At 36.8% G+C, this 25,210-nt stretch overlaps 1 protein-coding gene across 1 annotated transcript in view; it reads right to left on the bottom strand.

Annotated features, from left to right (window-relative positions):
- Positions 1 to 1,314: 1,314 nt before the first annotated feature.
- Positions 1,315 to 25,210, bottom strand: part of vwa5b1 (von Willebrand factor A domain containing 5B1) — a 35,534-nt gene continuing 11,638 nt past the window's right edge. Inside the window, exons 12-22 of the mRNA XM_030137896.1 lie at positions 24,932 to 25,117; positions 24,440 to 24,641; positions 23,453 to 23,652; positions 20,832 to 21,069; positions 17,659 to 17,952; positions 15,043 to 15,180; positions 14,038 to 14,172; positions 9,459 to 9,527; positions 8,931 to 9,000; positions 7,035 to 7,158; positions 1,315 to 3,411 (exon numbers count right to left, since the gene is read on the bottom strand). Coding sequence (XP_029993756.1) covers positions 2,767 to 3,411; positions 7,035 to 7,158; positions 8,931 to 9,000; positions 9,459 to 9,527; positions 14,038 to 14,172; positions 15,043 to 15,180; positions 17,659 to 17,952; positions 20,832 to 21,069; positions 23,453 to 23,652; positions 24,440 to 24,641; positions 24,932 to 25,117 — 2,301 coding nt within the window. The 3' untranslated portion in view covers positions 1,315 to 2,766. The remainder of the gene's footprint in view (positions 3,412 to 7,034; positions 7,159 to 8,930; positions 9,001 to 9,458; positions 9,528 to 14,037; positions 14,173 to 15,042; positions 15,181 to 17,658; positions 17,953 to 20,831; positions 21,070 to 23,452; positions 23,653 to 24,439; positions 24,642 to 24,931; positions 25,118 to 25,210) is intronic.

Below are 25,210 nucleotides of genomic sequence, written 5' to 3'. Positions count from 1 at the left end.
TAGGTATGATTATGACATCAATATATGTTTGGTTTCAAAACAATTGACGTAGTGCCTGCTGAGAAAAAACAACTAAATGTTCATTGTAAATTTTGCTTCCCCACCCTGTGTATATATATATATATATATATATATATGTATATATATAGTAGCGCATAATTTTCGTGTCCTTTTTACTGTGTTACACGCGGATTTTTGTATTAAAAAAAAAATGTAAAAAAGTATAAAAATGCGTTTTATCTGAAAAATAGTTTCTCTTTTATCTCAGTAGATATTTATTTTTAAAATAGATGCAAAGTGTTTCCAGACTTGCTTCATAATATTAGTCTACAACTAGTTTAAATTTTTATCCCCCATGTCCTGTTTTTAGGGACCAGTTTCATAGAAGCACCCAAGTAAATGAGACACACAAAGAGTTAATTCCCTTTGTAGAAAATAGGTGATAATGGAAAAATATCAGTAGTTTCCATGAGAACGTAACTCTTGTACCTCACAGTTTAGACATGATTATTTTCATTTATGTCATAACCAAACCCTCGACCAATTTTCAGACCAGACAGCACAGTTATTTACTGTACTTGTATTCTGTCTACTATTTATATGCACATTAAACGATTTTTGATATAATGGAAGCGATTATGTTCCATAGAAGTCATGAGAACTGAATATACATTAAAAGTATGAATGGTGATGATTGCATGTGGAATAAATAAGCGTTACAACACGGATGCAAATATATAGAAACATCAGTTGCACAGCATTGTATTGTTTTTTTTTTCTTTTCTATTTTTATGTGTGTGTGCTATTCAACGCATTGTATAACATCAGGAACTGAGTCTTCTTTGATCTCTGAAGCGTCGGCGAACATGGTTATTAGCGCCACGTTAATGAGGTATCATTTTTCCCGCAATCTGTTTTCTGTCACTTAGCGTCCGTTCATCCCTCAGTCACCGTTTTCACATCACCGTAATAGGGTGGGTTTTATAAATCATATTCGTCATCCGTATTAGTGGTACCTCTCAGATCTGAAGTAGCTGTAAATACTACACTGTCTTTTTTGTTATTAATGAGATATCTGCTGTGTGATTCAGGCAAAAAAAAAAATACACCCTGGGCTGTGTTAATGTCACCTTGACATCACATCACCTACTGTGCCAGATTGAGTCATACAGAATGTCTGGGCCCACTTGAAAAGACTGTGGAATAAATGAGCGGATTCACTATATCCTGTAGATGTGTGGTTCAACATCTAAAGTGACTAAAATAACCTGTTCAGTAAAGGAAACTTAACCTTTTGGGTGGTGAATTCTTTTATTACATGCACCTGCAGAGCTGGTCATAACAATGACAGTTATAAAGACACTACAGAAGCTTTCGACAGCCTCAAACAGTCAACAATCATTTATAAAGGCACACCGCAAGTTGAAAGATACTGCACTATACAAATGACATAAAAAATACAAGTCATTACAATAACAGCTGCACTCACTACAGCAAATACACCACAAAAATAGTACTATATAACACCTACTGTGTCTAAATTCAGAGTAAAATACTGCACCACTGGCTCCACTGTGGCAATCCGGTCAGTTAACACCACAACGACTTAATGTTCATGCAGGAGGATTTATGGAACTCAGCCTGAGTGAAAAAAGGAATAAATACCTGAGTAAAGCAACACTGAAATGGGACAATAAAGTGGAAAAAAAAAAAAAATCGATAGTGAAAGATGCTTTAATCTGCCACAAAGAAATGAAGAGACGTTTAAAGCGAGAGAAGAGGAAAAAAAAACAAACAAAAACCTGGTATTACCCACGTTGAGTACATCTGAAACACAGCTACATTTTCTGCCGACTTGAAACCTTAGTTAGGCACTTGCGGTAAATGAGCTGTGATCATGACAGAACTAGCGGAGGTCTTTGATCTGATATACAGAGCAGGAACTGTTGATCGCTGCCCTCGGGTCTGTTAGTCTCTCTGAAATCCTAATGCATGACTGAAACCTGCAGACTCAAAGACAAATACATGTGCTGAGTGAAAAAAATTGAAAAAAACTGCATGTACCATTAAATAATAAACGGTAAATTCCATGCCAGTGGGATACGCATTCATAGATTCCCACTTAAGCCTTCTTTTTTTTTTTTTGATGTTTTTTTTTTTTTTTTTTGTACCAGATCATAACACACATTTTAGCATTTTGCATATTTTTCTGTTATCTGCTATGATTTCAAACTGCAAAAATGGCTAATATTAATAATAACGCTGTTATGATAACAAGCATAAAAAAGAGCCAGGTGATGTTTTTTTTTTTTTCCACAATGCAGTCAATTAGATATGCTGAAAAGACAGCATTTCTAAAAAAACAGGGTGTGTGTATGTGTCATTGAAACAAAATGTTTTGCAGCAGCAGTCTCCCCATAACATCAATATGATGACAATAAGAGCTTTTTTTCAGATGGTCATGGTCAATGGTCCAGCATGCTACTAATTTGATGTTTTCACCCCTTCATACATTCTGATTAGACCCCTTGCTAACAGGGATCCAGCTACAGTATATGGCACCAGTGAGGTAACAGCTTGCACATAGTGCCTCTGAACAGCCTGTGATATGTTTGGAGGAGTAACACATAAAAAGAAGAGAGTATACACTTTTCACTGCAACAGCAAAGTCAGACTCCAGAGGACAAACAGCTGAACAGAGAAGAGTACAGCCTTAGTTAGCATAGTATCATATGGGATTAAGTACTTGTAGTGGTGTGTGAAGTCTCAGACACTGTTGGGGTTGTAACAGAGCATGTTAAGTTGCAGGTTTTCATCCCAGTGTCTGAGGATGATGAAGAGCTGGTTGGCAGCAGCTTTGACAGAGGCCAAGTCCTTGCCTTCTGGGATGTCCTGGGCGCCCAACCACATACTGGCCTTGGCGGCAACCATTTCCCACTCTATGAAATAACTGGCAGAGCTGTGCTCCAGCCAGGCCAGAGCCACGGCTGTAGCCCACACCATGCTCTCTGGATCTAGCATCCTCTTTTGCGCGCTATTGGATGACGCTGTTTCCAAGGTAGAGCCGTGCCCACTGTCCCCCTGAGAGAGAGGGGACAGAGAGAGCTCGGCAGCGGTAGAGGGGCTGGCCTGGGAGGAAGGACCGACGTCCGTCCAGGTGCCCTTGGACAGATGAGAGGGGCTGCTACTGCTGTGCTCTGCTGACTGGTGGTACAAATCTGCCTCACACGGCGATCTGCGTTCGTCATCGGCGCTGTCGGCACGGCGACTGCTCGAGTGAGACAGGTGACCCAGACTGGTGCGGTGGCTGAAGAAAGGGGACGTCCACTTTAACTTGTCCATGGGCACATTGATGGCGTCACACAGAGCCGTGTCCAGGGGAAATGCACCACTAGCCAACTGCAACAACACCTGTGGAAAGAGTTTCACAACAAATCCAGATATCATTATCCAAATAGTTCACAGTATTTAACCCTTTCATACATAGTGGTCACTACAGTGGACAGATATTCTACAGCTGTTCTCGTATATATTCATGGGTTTTGTTGTTTTACTTGCATATCAGCCAACACAGTGGACGCTTATGCATCCTCCCAAACGCTGCAGTTCATACAATTATTGGAACTTTGCTGCTCATGATAAACCTGATCTGCACTAACATGTTTTAGTGTAAATCAGTTGCTAATTGTTATTCTTCTTCTAAATTATATTAATTGTTATTTTTTCTGAATTTGAACTTTTGAAATTTTTTCATGAATTCGGAAACATAAATTTTTCCTTTCTACTTCCATTGAGGACATCAAGCAAGGCAACCATTGGGACATTTTCAAAAGGACTCAAAAGACTGAACTGTGGGTTGAGGGATTACAACAGGGATTGTGTTGAAGTAAGGAAAATGGAGGACAGTTAGGTTTAATAATCAGGATATTGATTTATAGTTTTAAAAGTTCAGTTTAATGAATTTATTATTGATTGATTGATTGATGATTTATGTATATGCTTTGCTTTGCTAAAAGTGGCTACAATAAATTTATAAAAAAGTAAATTCTAAATTCTCCTTGAATTATTCCCAATGTGGTACCCTATGTTGGTGAATGTAAAACGTTAGGTTATTGTGTGTATAACATCTAAGGTCCTAAAGATATCTTAGCCATTGTCCACCTACCATTTATAATGTGTCCCTAGGGCCTTCCATTCCTGGCCTTTAAATTATTACTTGTAACAAGTGCACTAAATCCATGTGAAACAGCTGCCATAAACAACCGGGCTGGTATTATTACCGACCACAGAGTGGGTTTCTCCTGGCAGTTCTGGTACCAGACTTAGCGGGGCAGAGGTTGGAATTAAAGGTAGTTAGAAGACAGGCGAGTGTTTCAAAATTTGTTCAGCTAAGTAGAATCTTTACAGGTTACTGCGTGAGGGTAAGACATCAGCTTAGCCACGTAAGATCAGGACCCTATTTAAACGGAGAGCTGAACCATAGTATAGCTGAGGATTTAACAGACTGCAATTAACAGTTTTCTGAAACAAAAAGTTTTTTTTTTTGTTTTTTTTTTGCATATCCTCCTGAGACCCAGCAATGCATTTTGTCCTCTGTAAGGGACAAAAGTTTGACAGTTTTACTTAAAAACTGCTATCCGTTACAAAGGACATTCCATTAAAAAAAATCACATAAAAAATAAAATCAATAAAATAAAATCAATAAATAAAAATTATTTTAAAAATGTATCTGAAAAAACTGTTGCATGATGCAGTTTCCAATCAAGACAATTTTTTAATGTAAAAAAGCTAAAACTGTCAAATTCCTGGGTCTCAGGAGGACATTATCTCCATGAAATGAGTAATAACTAATATTAGAGTATGATAAAATGTGAGAAAACATTAGCGATTTAGCAATTAGCAGCATTAAAAAGGTTTTTATTTCATAGTTTTCATACAGTATATCACTTTCTGATGATGAGTTTTAAATACATGTTTCTTTGCTTCAAAAACTAAATGCATGGTGTCTAGCTGAGTGGACATTTTTGTGACTCCACGAAAAATAGGTTCATAAAAAAAAAAAAATCATTTGCATTGGTTTTTCATGCCTAAAGAGGAATAAAAATACTCAAGAAAAAAATATTGACTAAGGTTCTCATAATTCATGCATGAAAGGGTTAAATCCAAAGGATGTAATGTTCACCATTAGGGGCGTCTCAATAAAAATAGTAGTAAAAGAAGTGGATGATGAAGTAGCATGGCATCATGGGAGTTATTTCCCTCTCAGTGCCAATGAAAATCTGACACGTCTGAGGTTATATTAACATATAATGCCGTGTATTATATTTACTTTACCTTCAGTGAAATATAACTGTTTCAGTCACTTCTCTCTAATAAAATGACTGTATGCAAAATTAAATGTTATTTTCATGAAAATGGAAATATTATATTTGATATCTGACCACATGATGGTTATTACAAGTTGACTTTGAAAACTTGAAGCATTTGATATAATGTAAGTCTATGAGTCAATGAATGATAAAAAAAAGTATTCTCATTCATTCCTCAGGTAAAAGTATAGATACTAGAGTTTAAACAGACTTCTCTAGAAGTTGAAGTATCAGGTCAAGCTTTTTATTCAAGTAAAAGTGTAAAAGTACTGGTTTCAAAACTACTTAAAGTATAAAAGTAAATGTAAGGGGAAAAAATGCCATTACGACAAAAGCTTAGGTGGTACCACAGGGGCCTATAGTGCAGTTACCCCACCTCCCCAAAAACACTTTTCTAAAGGCCATAAGGACTATAATGTTACATTAAAATGTTAATGTTGAAACATTTGGATGCACTAGTCTACCTGTTTCATATATGCCCATTGAAAATGAGCGCATTTTAGTCCAATGCAAATGTATGAAAGAACCATATATGTGCACTACTGAGCATTAACAGCTGTTTGATGGAGCAGAAGATATGAGGACTAGTTGAACAGAAGTATTGGAATGGAGCAAAAAGTCAGGTGTGATAGATGGCGTACAAACCAATAGGGTGTTGAATGGTATATGTTTATACTTCTCATCCAATCACAATCAAATTCACTCAATCAATGAAACGATTTATATGGATAGTTTTTTTTTTTATGAACGATGACAAGCCGGAATAAAAACAAGCTGAAGTGAAATAGGAGGAACAAGGCTATTTTTCAAAATGTAAGGAGTAAAAAGTACAGATAATTGTGTGAAAATGTAAGAAGTAGAAGTAAAAAGTCAGCTGAAAAATAATTACTACAATAAAGTACAGATAACCAGAATAGAAAGTGCAAATACTTTGTTACTTGACACCTCTGATAAAATATAGACCTGGGGATAGTTTGATATTTTAATGCTGAGATTTTACATATTATAGTTTTAATTACAACTGTATAGCTAAAAAAATTCCTGTTCTGCAAGACAAAAATGACCTTTATGCCTGAAAGTTTGAGGACACAACTGTTCGACACTGACTGCTCATCAGTTGAGGCTGAAGAGCATTTGCTCTTTTAAAATGAAAGGGCAAATTGTTAATATGGTTTTTTGTTTTAAAGGCAAATAAAATTCATATTATTCATATATTCAGAGCGTAAATGACATTCTACTCACTCTGACCGTAAGTCAGTCACAGTGAATATCCTTATATATCTGTAACTGATATATTACCTCTTCATTTGACCTATCGTACATTTTTTATTGTATTGTTATTTTATTGTATTGGGAAGAGATGTAATAATGCACAGAAAGTTAATAGTATTGATTCAAGGGCTGGCTAAAACATGTAAACATGACCTACACCTGAGCTCTATGGTCTATTTACAACTATTAACAACAGCTGAGAACTGCTGCCGCTTATTGTTCACCTCCACTTTTACAGACTCAATAGACTGTGACAAATTCGTCTCTCCAGGTTTCCACAGTCACTTCAAATTTGGGTCCATTAATAAGAAGCAGGTTGACAGCAGAGCGCATTCAGTGTGACTTTGACTATTCACACCACTTCAGGTGCACTGGTATAGATCTGCTACCCACCAGAGGAATGTAGTCTTTGTTCTCGTTGTCACTTTCTCCGATTGAATCGCCAGACTTGCTGTGTGATCGACACATGAAGCCTTTGGCAGCTCGAGTCAGGAGACGAGTCCTGCTGAGGGCCAGTCTAAGCAGGAGATGGAAGGTGGCGGATGTAAATAACAGTATTAGTCTCTGTCAAGGACCATCTATAGAAATCCTGCACACTAAGATTTTTGGTCGGTTTAACTTTTGGTAATTGGATTTTCTTTTCAGAGACAAAAGAAAAACTAGTGGTTAATTGATTTTTGCTTTAAAATAGAGGAATAAAAGTTGAATTTCAAGGTGTTTTTCTTTTTCAGGGTCAAAACAGATAAACCAAATTTTAAAAAAACCAATTGATTTTTGTTTTCTCTTTCTAATAACAAAAAAGAAAGTTACTACCTGACAGAAATGGAAAAACGGACCGAAAACAGTTATTTTTTTCATTATCTGAGACATGTTGTCATTTTCAAGGAAAGAGCGCTAATGCATATCAGTAAAAAAAAAAAAAAAAAAAGGAAGGTCCAATATATATATTTTTTATTCTTACAAAAAAGTCAGAATTCTGACTTTTTTTCTCAGAATAATAAAAAGATGTATATTGGACCTCAATTTTTTTTCCCCCAGTGGCCCTAATTGATTTCTGTAGAAATCACATTTTTAATCTCACATTAAAAAAATACTAATGCAATGAAATAAATAAATTACTGATAATCTTTGACATGTCTAAAACTCTGTTCAGAAGCTTTTTTTTGTTTTGTTACAATGCTTCTGTTCTGTTGGATCTTATGTCTTTTTTTTTTTTTTTTTTTTTTACAAAAAGTTTTTTCATAAAAATATATAAAATCATCAGTATTTTTTCAGCTTTTTTCTGTATAAATCTCTTAAACTACTTCAGCTCTGCTCAAAATTTAGTGAAAACCATATCAAAAACACCAGCTTTTTTTGTTGCAACACATTTTTATTCTACATTTTTTAAATTTCTAATAAAAATTCCCTTTTCTTTCTGTTAAAATTAAAAACTAGAAGCACTCGGAGAGCGGAGGCCTCCGCCAAGGCTGATCAGTGGCGCCCCCCGTGGGCCCCCCCACCCCCGATCACCACCAAAATTTAATCATTTCTTCCTTATCCCATTTCCAACAAACCCTGAAAATTTCATCCAAATCTGTCCATAACTTTTTGAGTTATGTTGCACACTAACGGACAGACAAACAAACAAACAAACCCTGGCAAAAACATAACCTCCTTGGCGGAGGTAATAAAAGCTGAAATGAGGATCATTAACCCAGGATGCAACATAAATCTTATAGTTTGTACAAAATCTGGAGTTCGTAAACATTTATGGAGGGAGCATGTCTGAGAACTCCAGATTTTAGTACAAACCCATCATTTGTAATAATCTTTGTGACCTCGGCATTAGCGTTCTTTCCTTGAAAACGACAACATCCGGTCTCAGAAAATGAAAAAAAACAGCCATTTTTGGTCCGTTTTTCCATTTCTTTTTTGTAAATAGAAAGAGTAAATGAAAATCAATCCATTTTTTAAAATTTGGTTTATCTGTTTTGACACTAAAAACGAAAATTTGAAATTTGAAATTATTATTATTATTACCTTGAAATTATATTTTAATTCCTCTATTTTAGAACGAAAATCAATTAACCAATCAATTACTTTTTCTTTTGTTTCTGAGAAGAAAATCCAGTTACCAAAAGATACACTGACGGTTTTTATAGGCAGAAATGCTACTCGAATTAACTTGTGCTTGAGATAATAATAACGTAGAGTAAGGCAGAAATAAGATATGCAGAAGTGCGTATGTTTGCTTTGTCTCGGCTACAGCAGCAGATTTTTGTTGCCAGCCAGTTTTCAATCACCCACCTGGCAGAGAAAAGGCTCTCCACTGATTTCTGCGATTGGTCAGAGGTCACAGATGGACTCCTTTGGGAGACTAAGACACAGGCAAACATAGAAAGTTAGATGAGGGAGGGAGGTACGGAGCCAGGCAGTGACATTTTCAGACAATTTGCTGTTTGGTTCTTCACATAAGTCTAACATAATAAGGAAGTAAAAAAAAAAAAAGACTTGCTGAAATGCAGCGTTAAGAGGAGAGAACATGCATCGCCGTGGTCATCTCTCTTCTTCAGGTGAAATATTTGTTACTGTTTATTTGATTTGATTTCAGTTTGTGCATTTTTAATGGATAGGATTTGTCAGTAGACGCCATAAAATTCTGCATTTCAACAAGAGAGACTAAAATGTCAGTACTCTCACGTTTCACATTTGAAACAATAAGAGGATGTTGCCCAGAAAATGACAACAAACCGCAACACAATTTATGTTGAAGGTGTCTCTGGGGGTAAAAACATGAGCTGGCGTAAATCCACTGACTGCCTGTGTTGCATTTACCCTCTGTGAAGCTACATCGTTCCCAGCTGGAGGAGGGGGTGCTGCACGGAGACGCTCCATCCTCTCCAGCTAAGACAAAACATGGAAAGACTTACAAGACTGAAAATGTAAATCGCCCTCTTCACATAACAAACGCTTACATCTAGCATCAAAACCTACCATTATATTCCTCTAATTAAAAACAGATAGAGTTGAGAACGTCAATAAATCTTTGCCCACGTTTCTTTTTCTAAACCCACAGCGCAAAGCAGATGCGTGTTGCTAGTCTTAGCTCCTGCTGTTGCTATGCCACTGCTGGAAAGCAAATTAAAATATTGTGCCCTTTTGTGGAAGTGGGAATATCTTTAATATAAAACAGGCAGCTTTCTAAATATTCGCTGTATCACTGACGCTGCTGGTGACGTTTTCATTTCAAGAAAACATGTAAATGCATGTAAATATATACATCAGTCCCTTTTAAAAGCAGAAATGTCATCCTTATGAAACCTTGCCTATCTTCAACCCTGCACAATATTCCTTCTACATTGTACTGGTATTTTCTTTTCTTTTCTTTTTTTTGTAACCTTGGGGTGTTTTGTCACCCCAATTTTGCTTAAGTGCTCGTAATTTGTAGTTGGCAGCTTATTTCTTTTTCTCCCTCCTAGTACTCTTCTAACTCAACAAGAGTGTTTCACATGTAGTGTGGCTCAGTTGTCCTTGGAGGTAAATGTTGCTTTGGCCTTCTGGGGTGTTCAGTCACCCCACCAGACTAACACAGGTATTTTCTTATGATTTAAATATAATTACATACAATTCATATGTAGATATAATTACATATTATGTATCGGTAGCTCTACTCTACTCTGTAATATAAATATGGTATAAAATGCTACTTGAAGTTAGTATGTTGAAGCACACTATTATTATTATTAGGGATGTCCGATATTGGCTTTTTTGCCAAAAACCGATATGCCGATATTGTCCAACGCTTAATTTCTGATTCCGATATCTACCGACATCGCTGCCGATATATGTGGGATATTAAACTAATTTTAGGTAACATCACATATCTCCTGTCATGGAATTAACACATCATGCCTAATTTTATTGTGATGCCCCATTGGATCCATTCTCAAATGCAACAAGGCTTTCAAAATGTAAACACTGTCTGTGCAAAGAATACATACTTCAACTTAAGTTGTGGAAAAAATGCCATATTTATGTATTTTCTCTCCCTCCCTCCATGAGTCTATTACAGTGTGGCAACTCTACTGTACAGTTTTGAAAACTGTACATTTCTTTCAGCTACAAACAAAGCTTCATTTACGTGTCGGTAAATGCCGGTGAAATCAAAGCATTATTTTATCGGTTTTAATGATAGGCAAAAAAAAACAATACTGATATTCACCGATACTACATTTTTATGTCAATATCGGGCCGATAATATCGGTGGGCCAATATTATCGGACATCCCTAATTATTGTTATTATTATTATTATTATTATTATTATTATTATTATTATTATTATTTATTGTATTATGTCTTATCAATACCAACCAGCTATAAGCAATTCAAATAATTCAACAGGGATTTTGCTATATCCTGAACTAGCAGTATGACTATATTTTACATAAAAATAACACTACAAACATTTTTGTATTGGGGTGTGTAAATACCCCAGGGGACTACTCATGTTTGGAATCCCCAGCAGACTAACGCAGGGTTAATTCAAGTTTTTATTTGATTTTGTAATGAAGAATTTACATGTTTTACATTCACATGCACATATAACATTTTACAATACTGTTTTTCTATATTTCTTTTCTTTTCAACAAGAACAAAACAATCTATCTGTACACTTGTTTTTCTGTGTGTATCTCCAGTGTTATCACTTCTTCATCCCCCCCTTTAGTTTTTTTAAACACCAAAACATTAATAAAAAAAAAAAAAAATACAAACGACAGTAATATAGTGGCTAAACAACAGTGGGTGTCACAATTCATTCCTTTTTGTAACGTCCCTGACACTCAAAATGGTGGACTCAAATGCACGACTCACCAAAAAAACTGAAGATTTTAACAAAAGTATTTTAATATTAAAAAAGTTATTAAACACAAAGCGCTGCCAAGAAGGATATATAATACTACTCAAAAGAATCTATGATAAACAAAACCCTTACAGAAAAACTGAAGCAAAACTGACAAACATGAAAAAACCTGGTTTGGACACTTGACATGAACACGCTGACAGAACAAGACAAACTGGCACAAGACCAAGGGAGACAGGGTCTATTTATACATGAGGTAGAAGAACACAGGTGACACCAGTCAGGGGTGGGGCTAACAATCACACTGGTGGGAAAAACATACAAAGGGAGGAAGTCAGGGTCTGAAACGAGAGGGAAGAGATGTGCAGAAAATAAAGCAGGATGTGCAAGACAAGGACAAAACACTGAAAACCTAAGACGAGACACGAAACAAGAAATACTAAACGTTAACATGACTAACACACCTGACGAGACGTGACACTTTTGAGTGTTCCTAAAGTCCATCCATGGTTTCCAGCATTCCTCAAATTTGTCATGTTCAAGTCTCAATGCAAAAGTGAGTTTCTCCATTGTACTGGTATTTTCAATTAAAGGTGCGGAAGACTTTCGTGACCAATTTTTCATAAAATCTGTAAAATCTCATTTAAATTTCTTTCTGATGAAACAGGGTCTCATATTAAACCTGAGGCAACAATTGCAATATTTGGCATTACATTTACATTCTTTTAACCCAAAATCTAAAAATCTTATTGCCTTCACCACTCTTTTAGCTCGTAGACTAATACTACTAAAATGGAAACATAAACAATCTCCAACATTTAAATCTTGGTTTCTGGATCTTTTACATCACTTAACATTGGAAAAAATCAGATATTCTATAAAAGGATGCGCCGATAAGTTTTTCAGTACCTGGCAACCTGTTCTGAATCACATAAAAGAGGTAGATCCCTCACTTATTCCAGAGTAGTCTTATTAATACAAGTCTGACTAATATCTGTGTTCCTTATTTATTTAGTTATCTATTTACTATTGTCAATTATTAATTTTTTTTTTTTTTTTTGGGGTGCAACAAGGTGGGGGTGTTCATGGGTTTGGGTTAAAAAACAAAAAAACAATGACTGTATTATGCTTTTCTGTGACTAGATATGTAATAAAAACACTTTGAACAAAAACAAATCTGTAAAACCTCAGTCATAGCCTAAGTATCTTGAATCTGTGAGTCTTCCTGTGATTACTCACCTGAATCTCTTGCATTACGCTGAACAGTTTCGAAGTGCCATCCACCATAAACAAACCATTTGTTTACAAACCGTGCTGGGAGGTAACTCGGGCATCTTCGGAATTTTGTCGCGACGTGCATTGTGGGAAGCGAAGGCTCGCGCAGCCACCTGACAACAGCAGCTGGAAAAGACACGACGCAGAAACGGCAGGCCCTTCCCTCTATGCCACAGGTGTCAAACATGCGGCCCAGGGGCCAAAACCGGCCCGCCAAAGGTTCCAATCTGGCCCGCGGGATGAATTCGCATAGTGCAAGTAAGGGCATCAAACTCAATAATATTATCATAATAACCTATAAATAATAACAACACCAATTTTTTTTCCATCTGATTTAGTGCAAAAAACATTAAATTATGAAAATGTTTACATGAACAAACTATCCTTTAACAATAAAATGTGAATAACCTGAACAAATATGAACAACCTGAAATGTTTAAAGAAAATTAAGTGGAATTTCAACAATTTTCTGCCTGTTACTAAATGTTTTGTGCCTTTGTAGATCTGATCTGTAATGTACAAGTATAAATGATAAGTCGAGGCATAATATTGATGAAATTGTACTTATATTTCTTAACAAATTTCTTTTTTTTTTCAGGTTATTCACATCCTTTTTGTTTGGATAGTTTGTAAATGTACATATTGGCATAATTGAATGTTATTTTTTGCACTACAACAAGTTGGAGTTGTCATTATTTATAGACTACCATGTTATTATTTTACTGATCCGGCCCACTTCAGATTAAATTGGGCTGAATGTGGCCCCCGGAAGAAAATGAGTTTGACACCCCTGCTCTATGCCTATTCCTCCAGCCGTTTCCACGTTTCAGCCGTTTCCGCGTTGTTTGTTTCATTCATACAATATCATATGCTCGCGCTGCCGCTATCAGGTGGCTGCGCGAACCTCCCTTTCCCACAATGCACGACAAAATTCCGAAGATGCCTGAGTTATCTCCTGGCTCAGTTTGTAAATAAATGGTTTGTTTATGGTGGATGACACTTCGAAATTGTTCACCGTTATGCAAGAGATTCAGGTGAGGAATCACAGAAAGACTTACAGATTCGTGATACTGAGGATATGACTGAGGTTTGACAGATCTGATGAAAAATTGGTCACAAAAGTCTCCCGCATCTTTAAAATCCATCTCTACATTTATACCTGTTTTATTTATTTACTCTTTCTACTCCATTTCACACTTATTAGTTTGAACTTCCTTTGGCTGTGGGGATATTTTGGATCCAAGCAAAGTGAAATAAATGTGTAAAATTCAGCTTACTGTTGGGTGGTAGCCCGTCTTCAGCGTCCTCAGACATACCACCGGACTGAGAGCGACCCAGTCCGATGGAGTAGCCTCGGTTCTTCCTGCTCCCTGACCGAGAGCTGGAGTGGGAGCCTCTCTTCAGTCCTTCACCTAGAAACATTTTATAACAATAAGATTCAATCAATATCAATTAGACTCTCCTAATTCAAGAGAAATTTTTAACAATGATCAGCTTTTCTAAGAAACTCCACTCATCTGCTCCTCTTTTCAAAAAATTCAATCTTCTCTCAGTTTTTGATGTGAACATTTACCAGACCTGTGTCTTCATGTACAAATATGTTCACTTAGCTCATGTTCTTCCCAAAGTTTTCCACAACTTCTTTATGCTGTCTTCTGTTATTCACAATTATCCTATACGATATTTAAGCAAATTTTACCTTCCGTACTGTCAAACTTCTGTCAGTCAATATTCTGTAAAATATCGTGGACCACATCTTTGGAATAATCTATGACCTGAACTTCAATCAACATCTTTTTTATCATTATTTAAAAAGCATCTGAAAAGGACTCTAATTCATGAAAAAATATAAGGCTGTACATCATTTGATTTGTAGAGGACTTGTATTTGAGGATTTGTAATTTGATTAGCATTTTTATTGTTTTTACTTTAGTTCATTATTTCAGTTATATTGTATTTTTAATTCTTTTTTCTCTTTTTTTTTCCTGTGTATTGTTTATTTCTATTTATTTGTTTAAGTATTCACATAAGCTTTTTTTGGCTTTTAACCTCTCCTGCACAATGATGTTACATGTTTGAATGTTGTTGTTTTTTTATTTTATTCTTGCTGTTCATGATGTGCAAATAAATAAATAAATAAATAAATAAATAAAAAACACTGTAAGTACATCACAGCAACGTTTTCAATCTGACCTGTAGTCTCACTGCATATTCTTTAGAGTACAACTGCTTTGCTCTTGTCAGATAATAGGACTTCTTCACATTAAATCTGTATGACTTACCAGTGTTGATGTATTCAATACATGTGTGCAAATACTCATTAGTGTCCAGGTCGATGGGAACAAACGCTGTGTATTTGCTGAGTATATTGCAGGCTTTACTAGTGTGAACAGCATATATCTGGTACCTCCTCCCAGAACCTGTGAATTATCGATTTATTACCCAACTTAGAATGACAAAATATTACATCACAGACATACATACACTCCCAGTCAAAAGTTTGGACTCACCTTCTCATTTAAATAGCATGAGATGGACCACAGATGGCTAACAAGTGCTTAGCATCACTAGGAACTCCTTTAAGACTGTTGGAAACCATGTCAGGTGACTAAGTCATGAAGCTCATCGAGAGAATGTCAAGAATGTGCAAAGCAGTAATAAAAGCAAAAATGGGCTATTTTGAAGAATCTAAAATAGAAAACATGCTTTGAATTATGTCACACTTTTTTTAACTACATAATTACCTCTGCCAAGTGTAACAGCGGAGGTTATGTTTTCATCAGGGTTTGTCTGTTTGCAAGATAACTCAAAAAGTTATGAATGGATTTGGATGAAATTTTCAGGAAATGTTGATAATGGCACAAGGAACAAATGATGGGGGGGGGGGGCTGCTGATCTGCCTTGGCGGAGGTCTGCGCTCTCTAAGTGCTTTTCTAGTTCCATATGTGTTCATTCATAGTTTTGATGCCTTCAGTGAGAATCTACAATGTAAATAAATATGAAAATAAAGAAAAACCCGGGGGGGGGTTGAGGAAAATTTCAGGAAATGTTGATACTGGCACAACAAACAAATTATTATATTTTGGTGATGATTGCGGTGAGGGGGGGGGGGGGGGGGGGGGGGGGTTGATCAGCCTTGGCGGAGGTCTGCGCACTCCAAGTGTTTTTCTAGTTTTGTTATTGTTTTATTTGGTGTCAGGCTCTAGACCAGGGCTGTCAAACATACAGTTACGGAAAAAATTATTAGACCACCCTTGTTTTCCTCAATTTTTTGTTTATTTTAAAGTCTGGTGTAACTAAAGGTACATTTGTTTGGACAATTTATTTATTATCTCCGCCAAGGTGGTTATGTTTTTGCTGGTGTTGATTTGTCTGTCTTGTCCATGTGCAAGATAACTCAAACGGGCGGATTTGGACGAAAATTTCAGGAAATGTTGATACTGGCATAATGAACAAATGATTAAATTTTGGTGATGATGGGGAGGGGGGGCACTGATCTGCCTTGGCGGATCTCTGCACTCTCCGAGTGCTTTTCTCATTATTTTATTTTAGTACCTGTTGTCTGTTTGTCTGTCTGTTAGCAAGATAACTCAAAAAGTTATGGATGGATTTGGATAAAATTTTCAGGAATTGTTGATACTGGCACAAGGAACAAATGATTACATTTTGGTGGTGATCGGGGGGGGGGGGTTGTTTGTTTGTATGTCTGTTAGCAAGATAACTCAAAAAGTTATGTAAGGATTTTGCTGGAATTTTTAGGAAATGTTGATACTGACACAAGGAACAAATGATTTTGATGGTAATTGGGGGGGGGGGGGGGGGGGGCGTGAGAGACTGATCTGCCTTGGAGGAGGTCTGTGCTCTCCGAATGCTTTTCTAATTCCATAGTTTTGATGCCCTCAGTGAGAATCTACAGGGTGGGGAAGCAAAATTTACAATGAACATGTCGTTTTTTCTCAGCAGGCCCTACATCAATTGTTTTGAAACCAAACATATATTGATGTCATAATCATACCTAACACTATTATCCATACCTTTTCAGAAACTTTTGCCCATATGAGTAATCAGGAAAGCAAACGTCAAAGAGTGTGTGATTTGCTGAATGCACTCGTCACACCAAAGGAGATTTCAAAAATAGCTGGAGTGTCCATAAAGACTGTTTATAATGGAAAGAAGAGAATGACTATGAGCAAAACTATTACGAGAAAGTCTGGAAGTGGAGGAAGCAACAAAAAATGTACCAAAGCTTTTATTAAAGCTCTCAAATCCAAAATCCTAAAGGATCCAACCAAATCCATGAGAAAAATGGCAATTGAGCTTGAGGTAGACAACAAGACCGTTAGAAATGCAGTAAAATATGATTTGAAGTTAAAATCCTACACACGAACACCAAAACACTTGTTGACAACAGCTATGAAGGAAAAGAGATTGGAAAGGTGCAAGAAAATTATTACATGGTTCAAGAAAAAGTCCTCCATTGTAACGATCTTTTCAGATGAAAAGATCTTCACAGTCGATGCTGTTGTGAACCGCAGAAATGACAGATTTATCGCAAAATCTCCTTTGGTGTGACGAGTGCATTCAGCAAATCACACACTCTTTGACGTTTGCTTTCCTGATTACTCATATGGGCAAAAGTTTCTGAAAAGGTATGGATAATAGTGTTAGGTATGATTATGACATCAATATATGTTTGGTTTCAAAACAATTGACGTAGTGCCTGCTGAGAAAAAACAACGAAATGTTCATTGTAAATTTTGCTTCCCCACCCTGTACAATGTAAATAGTCATGAAAATAAAGATAAACCAGGTGAGTCCAAATTTTTGACTGGTTGTGTAATAATATACATACATGCTTTCAATAGTAATTTATTCAATGGAAACTCATCAGTGCTCACCATGCTCAATCTCACACTCCTTATCCCCCATGTGCTCAAAGTCGTTTATAATAGACCGTCCGGCCAGGTGATGGAAGGTCTCGTTCCACAGCTCCTCGTGAACCTTCTCCTCACGTTCCCGTCCGTTCAGGTAGGGCTCGATATCAAACACCACCTCCCACTTCACTGATTTCCCACACAACAGTCCAGACACCACAGCCTTGCAGTCACCTTTGTGCTGGTTGATGGCACCCAGCTCTGACGTTTGGCACTCCTGTGGTGTTTCCGCCTGACATAACTGGTGCCCGTATCCATCTGAATCACAGAAGAAGAAGACGTTTTTTTTTTTTTTTTCATGACCGTGCATGTGTGAAGCACAGAGTGATACAGACATAAATCGTACACACACTTGCTTCTTTTATAGATGGCAGAGAAAGACAAACGGGTACATAAATTAATCATCACCAACAATATTTGTCACAAGGTCAGCCTTTCATGCAGGTAATATCAGAATATCTACCAGATATAATAAAACTGCCTCAACAAATTATTACAGGTAAGTGTCAAAAATGTAACAGCCTTCCATGTCTGTGAGTGTTTAAAAAACAGGAGCTTAAAAGTAGCATCTCAAAGGGAATTTCACTTCATCTTCAGTCAAGTACATTCTATTTAAACTTTGAACTGGTACTTAAAAGATGAGAAAACCCCTGTGAACTTCACTGATGAATAAGATAATTACTGTTACTGCTACTGCTGCTGCTTTAATTCACGAAGCAGAAAACAAGTCAAATTTGTTTTTAGCTCTGTTATTAATATAAGAAAAAAACAGAATTCAATAACAATGCAACTAAAAAAGCCCATATTTCTATCTCCTGAATATATTACAACTGAATTTTTGATATTCAAATGTTCTCACCTACTGCAGCAACGCTCTGTGTGTTTGACCTGCTTGAATGGACATTTAGCTGCTCTTGTCAATACTGCTGCTCAGGTTTCTCAACCACATTTTTTTGTCTTGTCTTTCAGTTTAGAATTGGCAAACCTTCCTCCCTTAGGATGCCAGTAATTTCAGGTATGCGTTTAACCCATGAAGACCTAGTGCTACTTCGGTGGCAGTTCTCAAATGAATTCTTCTCTGTACTGAGCCTTTCTCAAGTGATTTATCACCACTTATTATACTATTATCCTCTGTATTTTGAATTTGTCTTTCAAAAATCATGTATGTTCCTATATTTAATTCACCAATCATGTAGCTGTCCATTAAAGTATAGATTAAAGTTGAGGGTTAGCATATCAGACACATACAAAACTGAAGGAAAAGTGACTTTTTCAGCAAATATATAAATAACTGCACATAAATTCATGGGTCGTGGGTTTTCATGGGTCGTTCCACGTTGGTGGAACGTTCTACCGAGCACTATGAGAACAGAGGCGTCCCTGCCTATCTTCAAGAAGCTCCTGAAGACCCAGCTCTTCCGAGAGCACCTCCTGTCCTAGCACTGTCAGACATTCCATTTTAAATATTTTAATAAGGTTTTTCCCAGGATTATCACAGATTTTCCCAGGATTATCTCTGAACCTGCTGCGGTGGTCCTGCCTCTCTCCTGCCTTCATCATCATCATTCACTTAACCACAACTGCCTCCATGTGTCTCCCCCTACTCCCCCTCTCCCCCAGTCTCTATCTCTATCGCTCTCTCTTTTTCTCTTTCTTTACTCTCTCTCTTTAACCCCAACTGGTCAAGTCAGATGGCCATCCTCCAGGAGTCTGGGTCTGGTCGAGGTTTCTGCTGTTAAAGGGAAGTTTTTCCTCGCCACTGTCACCAGTCACAAGTGTTTGCTCCTGGAGGATTCTGTTGGGTTTCTGTAAATTGGCTTAGAGTCTGGTTTTGACCAACTCTATATATAAAGTGTCATGAGATAACTTTTTTGTTGTGATCTGGAGCTATATAAATAAAATTTTATTGATTGAGTGATTTGATTGGTTTTCCCCTGTAAGTCGCTTTGGAAAAAAGCATCTCCAAATGCATAAACATAAACATAAATAAAGTGTCTCCATCCACTGTCATTGATCCAACTCCACGGGTTTTTCTGGTGAAACAATGTTGTAGAAGATGATGGTGTTTCCAAGTTCACTACAGAGCCTCTGAACATCCAAATGGGTCATATCTGGTGACCTTGAAAAGATGACAAACTGTGTTTTACACCAATTATTACATATATTGATTGAATTAGTGGATCAACAGATATTAAACAGTTTACATCAGTAGATGGTTTTGGTTGCCGGTGGATGTTTGTGTCTTTATGAGTTAAGGGACTGAATCCTCAGACTGAATTAATCCATTGCACTGAAGCTTGAAATCAAAGGCTGTTTATTTATTGATTGAATTCTAATTGTTAGTGTCAAAGCAGATTTACATATCGTCACCCTCCTAAAATAATCACCTCTCATTCTTTTTTTTTTTTCAAATTTTTCAGGAAACACAAAAAACTTAACCAGAAATTGAGTATTTGATGATTTAGGCATAAAGTCATTTTAACCCAGTAAAGACCCAATGCTACTTTTGTGTGAGTTTCCAAATGATTTTTTTTTTTTAAATTTTCAACTTTTCTTAAGTGATTTATCATCATTTATTTCAATATTATGGTCAATATTTTGAATTCTTAAGTGAAAATCATGTATTTTCCTATATTTCATTAACAGATTATAATTGATGTCCATAAAAGCTCAAATTAAAGTTTAATGTTGTTATATCAAAAAAACAAAAATGGAGGAAAAAGAGCTACTTTTTCAGTAAAATCTATCATTAACTGAACATAAACCAGGTGCCTCCATCCACTGTCATTGATCCAACTCCATGGGTTTTACTGGTGAATCAATGTTGCAGAAGATGATGGTGTTTCCATGGTAACTACGGAACCTCTGAACGCCCAAATGGGTCATAACTGATGACCATGAAAAGATGACAAACTGCATTTTACATGTATTGATAGGATTAGTGGATCAACAGGTATTAAACAGTCTAAATCAGTAGATGATTTTGGTTGCCATTGGATGTTTGGGTCTTTATGGGTTAAGAAGGTGACGATATATTGAAATTTGAGGTTATGTTAAATAAGACTCAAAGGCTGAAAAAGCACATTCCCTTTCTGCATTTTTCACAAAACCAAAAATGCCTGCACTTGTGGTCGAACCTGTGTCTCCGATGCTGCTGACAGATGGGCTGTCGGTGGAGGATCTGGATCCGTCTTCCCCTGCAGCGTTGGGAGCTGCCGGCTGCTGACTGGGCACAGGAGCGTCTTGGGGCTGAGGATGGGAATGAAATTCTGCATCGGCCTCCTGCTGCAAAAGCATCTCCTGATGAGGGACTGGCCGGTGACAGCTGGCAGAACGCCCTCTGGAAGATGTGGCACACAGGCTCGCCAGCTGTGGCTGCAAACAAAAAGAGGGTACAAGATTGCCTTTTTCCATTTTATTTATTCATATTACTTTCACAGTTTTTAATAAAGTATCAAATCTCATCTAGTAAACATCTGGCCATTTTTGATGTGCTCATTCATTGAAAAACTCATTAAATATGTATTAAAATGACATTTTGCATTAGAAAACTGATGGACAAAATAAATTCTGGTTGAGAACTCTTAAAAAAAATTTCAGTTCATTTATATAAGATTTAAATTTGTAAAATACGCATTACTTTCAGCTTTTTTCAACTTCCCTTCTGTCGTGCATAGTTTTACTTGTACATTTGTTGTGTGTTACATTCTAAATAAAGCTAGAAGTACTAGTGATTCATTCTAATTAGAGTTACACTAGATTAATTACAGAGGTTAATTGGATTCCCTGATGAATTTATTAAGAGAGATATGATTTCTTTACAGCTTCACAAATTCTGTTTAGCCATACTCAGATGTTCCCTGAGCAATATTCAAACCTAATTACCATTCATAAATTTGGACCCTCATTACCGAGGAGAGCACATTAGTCTTTTCTGTTCTTTGATTATATTCCAGTTCAGACAAGGGTCAGACGACTATTAATTTGTCAACACAGTTTTTTTTTTCCATGTAATCACTATTTAAAAATTACAATAAACTATGATCAATATAATGATGCTCCTGCTTTCATCACCATCACAGATTTAGTTTAATCTGCAGGTGTTTTGTTAAATAGACTGTGTATTATTAATGTTTTTTTTTTTTTTTACTCATTTTGTCCAGCATCATAACAGCAGAATGGTGGTCTGACTGCCTTTTTGTGCTGAACAAATTTGCTTTGCCAAGAGAAAGAGAAATTTAAAGTAAAGTAAAGTATATGAGGCTGCCCTTGATATTCTACTGTCTATATTTTGAGTTTTGTTGAACCACATTTTGATGTCGGACCTGACATAAAGGAACAGGGGGAAGGAGAAGAAAAGGGGAAGAGAGAAGAGGAGAGAAAAGGTAGAAGAAGGTGGCGAAGACCCTCACGAGAACATATCAACAATAGGAACAATAACAACCATGGTAATAATTGTAACGGTAACAATAACTAGAACCAGAACTGAGTAAACTAGGCAGAAAAACAATCCTCAATCCAATAATACACGGTCTTTTTCAGACCGTGTATTATTGAGGACATATCAGTTTGGGGACAATGTATGATACAACAAAATGACACTGAGCTACAAATGATTGGTGACCCACTTTAAAAACTAGATCAGCACACACACTCAGACAAGCTAACAAGTGGCTGGTATTCTTCACAGTAGAGCCTGAGCGATATGGGATTTTTGGGGCCGATGCCGATTATATTATGCCAATATTGGATATCGGCCGATAACCGATATTGGCCGATATATGAAAAAGGAACATTGATCTACACAGGATATAATAGTCTTATATTAGATAACTGTGGACAGGTGGATTAACAGTTGCATAAATCTTTGTTTATCTCACAAAGATAATTTACAAACTTTGTGTTTGGGGGTGATAGTGTGACTGTCCGAGTGGAAGTGACAGTAGTCCCTTTTCCATTGACCCTCAAATTGCGCAAATATAACTTGCGCATAAAAATTTACCTGATGGAAAAACGACAATTTCGCCAAAAGACAAATTTTTCGATTAAAAGTTTTTGCGCTGGCAAGAGGTGGTTTTTTGGGCGTAGCACAAATGGTATATCATGCAAAATTGCAATGGAAAGACCTTTTTTCGCAACTAGAGTCAGGTGAATTAAAAAAACAGATGCTGACGTACGTTACAACAAGCGAAGAAGAAACATGCCGTGGTATGTGTGGACACACCAGGAAACCCAATCATTTTTTAAATTTAGTACGAGATTCAAAATAATAATAATAATAATAATAATAATAATAATAATAATAATAATAATAATAATAATAATAATAATAATAATGAATATATCAGTAAATCAACCCCATATTTATATTCGTTGCCATGTTTATGGAATGACTTCTCGTGTCATCTCGCGATAATAAATATACAAATCATCGCATTTGTGATTTACTGGAAAAACTGACATTATTCACTTCTGTTTTTCCAACATTTAGTAAATATCGATAAAGTTTTGCACAGATGTCCAATGGAAAAGCGATTAGTAAAACTGAGACGCTTTACCATTCCTCTAACTCTCCGGGCAGCACACACACACACACACGCACACACACACACACATACACAGGAGTTGTGAGTGACAGAATCTCCGCAGCAAAAAAGTTAATAAATCAGTTACATATTGGCTGATGTTGATTAATCAGTGATACGCTATAATCGGCCCGATTAATTGTCGGGCTCTACTTCCCAGTGTGAGTTCGTACCTGGTAGTCGTTCTTCCACTGTGTCTCATGCTCTGGGCTCATCTGGCCTATTAGCTCCTGCACTTTTGCTCTTCTTAGAGGATTTTTTGCCGCCACAGAGCTCGGGTCACTGGGAGTGTAGATCTTCTTTGCTGGGTTGTAGTCTACAATCTGGTTGGTGCTGTATGCGCGCCTTCTTGGTGACATCTTACTGTCCAGCCCTGAAGATGTAGGTTTTTATATAACAAAAAACATATCTCAGTTCAAAGTTTTACACCGGCTTTCTCTATCAAAACTGAAACTCTCCAAAATGTTTCCTGCTATGAGCCCATCCTATGACTGTTGTGGTCAGGCTCCAGCTTCTTTGGTCCTGACCCAAACATCACTACATACTGGGCTACGATATTCCAAATATTATCTGAGATTATCAAGAAACCCCTAACACCAGACCCAATCCTTGCCATATTTGGGGTTGGATCTGCAGCTGTCAAGGAACCATTAGAACTTGAAGAACTTGATATGTTTTGTGATACTGTTGGCAAGGAGGTTAATTTTGCTCAACTGGAAACATAAAAACCCTCCAGCTCATCAAGCTTTACTCAATGATGTTATGGGGCACTTGCAGCTAGAAAAATACGATACTCCCTAAAAGACAAAGTAACCATATTTTATTCAACATGGCAACCATTCATTGACTATTATATTAAAAATAACTCATCATAAATAAGTAAAGAAACCCCCCCAAAAAAACCCAAAAAAACCCAAAGAGCTGCTGTTACTGTGTTTTGTTTGGTTTGGTGCGTATGTTATGTGCGTATTTATTTATTCACTCATCTTCCATTCCCCTTTTCAGGAACTTACAGTATATTATATATGCATCTCATTTTACCTTGCTTGAAATGTACTTGTATCTGAAAAACCCCAATAAAAAGAAGCAAAAAACAAAAAAAACAGATCTCAAATTGTGGAAAATAATGCAACTTTTGATATGTTATGAATTTTTCCTACCTGTGGGGTCACGTTCAGAGGAGACAGGGCTGTTCTCTGTTACTGAGTCCTGGTAGGAGTCATAAAGAGCCCCTGAGGGTGCTTCCCTGTAGGACCCTTGACTGTCAACACCCGTCTTCAGTGGGTCTTCTTCTTGAGAGTGGTAAAACACTGAACTGGCTGACTCAGTGGAGCGCATCATGCTGTATCGCCTCCTCTTATCCTGTTTGGATTTTAAGTTGATGAGACAGTGCTTTGTTGCGAAGCCTTCAACACTTAAGATACTATTTTTACTGTTACCTTCACCACTATTTATCTGCTTCGAATTAATTGTGCACCTTTCGAAGCATTCAAAATACAGACTTCAGAAAAAAAAATCAAATGAGCATCAACGACTATGTGTGGTTTACTCAAAGGCCGGTGTTTTTTCAATCTTCAGGAGGCTTTTCAGAAAATAATATTCAAAGTTCTTGCACATTATGTAACTTTTGAGAAGGATGCGAGAACACTTACAGATTTTGGGTTAGCATGGTAGCGCGTGGTGTCACAAACCACACAGTAGCCAATGAGACTGTCTCCTGGAAACAGGAAGGTGCTGCCTACAGGGGAAAGCAGCACTTCCTTGGTCTCAGGAAAGAGCCATTCAATTGAAATGTCACTGAGTACAGGAGATGTGGTTTTCTTCAGGGACTTAATCATCTGTGGAGTGAAAAAAAAAAATAACCAAGTGAATATAGCCTTTCAGATAAAATATACAGCTTTTCCCTGACCGGTACATAAAGTAACTGGCGT

This window comes from Sphaeramia orbicularis, chromosome 7 (genome assembly GCF_902148855.1).
Source record: "Sphaeramia orbicularis chromosome 7, fSphaOr1.1, whole genome shotgun sequence".
In the NCBI taxonomy this organism is placed as follows: domain Eukaryota; kingdom Metazoa; phylum Chordata; class Actinopteri; order Kurtiformes; family Apogonidae; genus Sphaeramia; species Sphaeramia orbicularis.
This window is presented reverse-complemented; position numbering and strand designations above follow the sequence as displayed.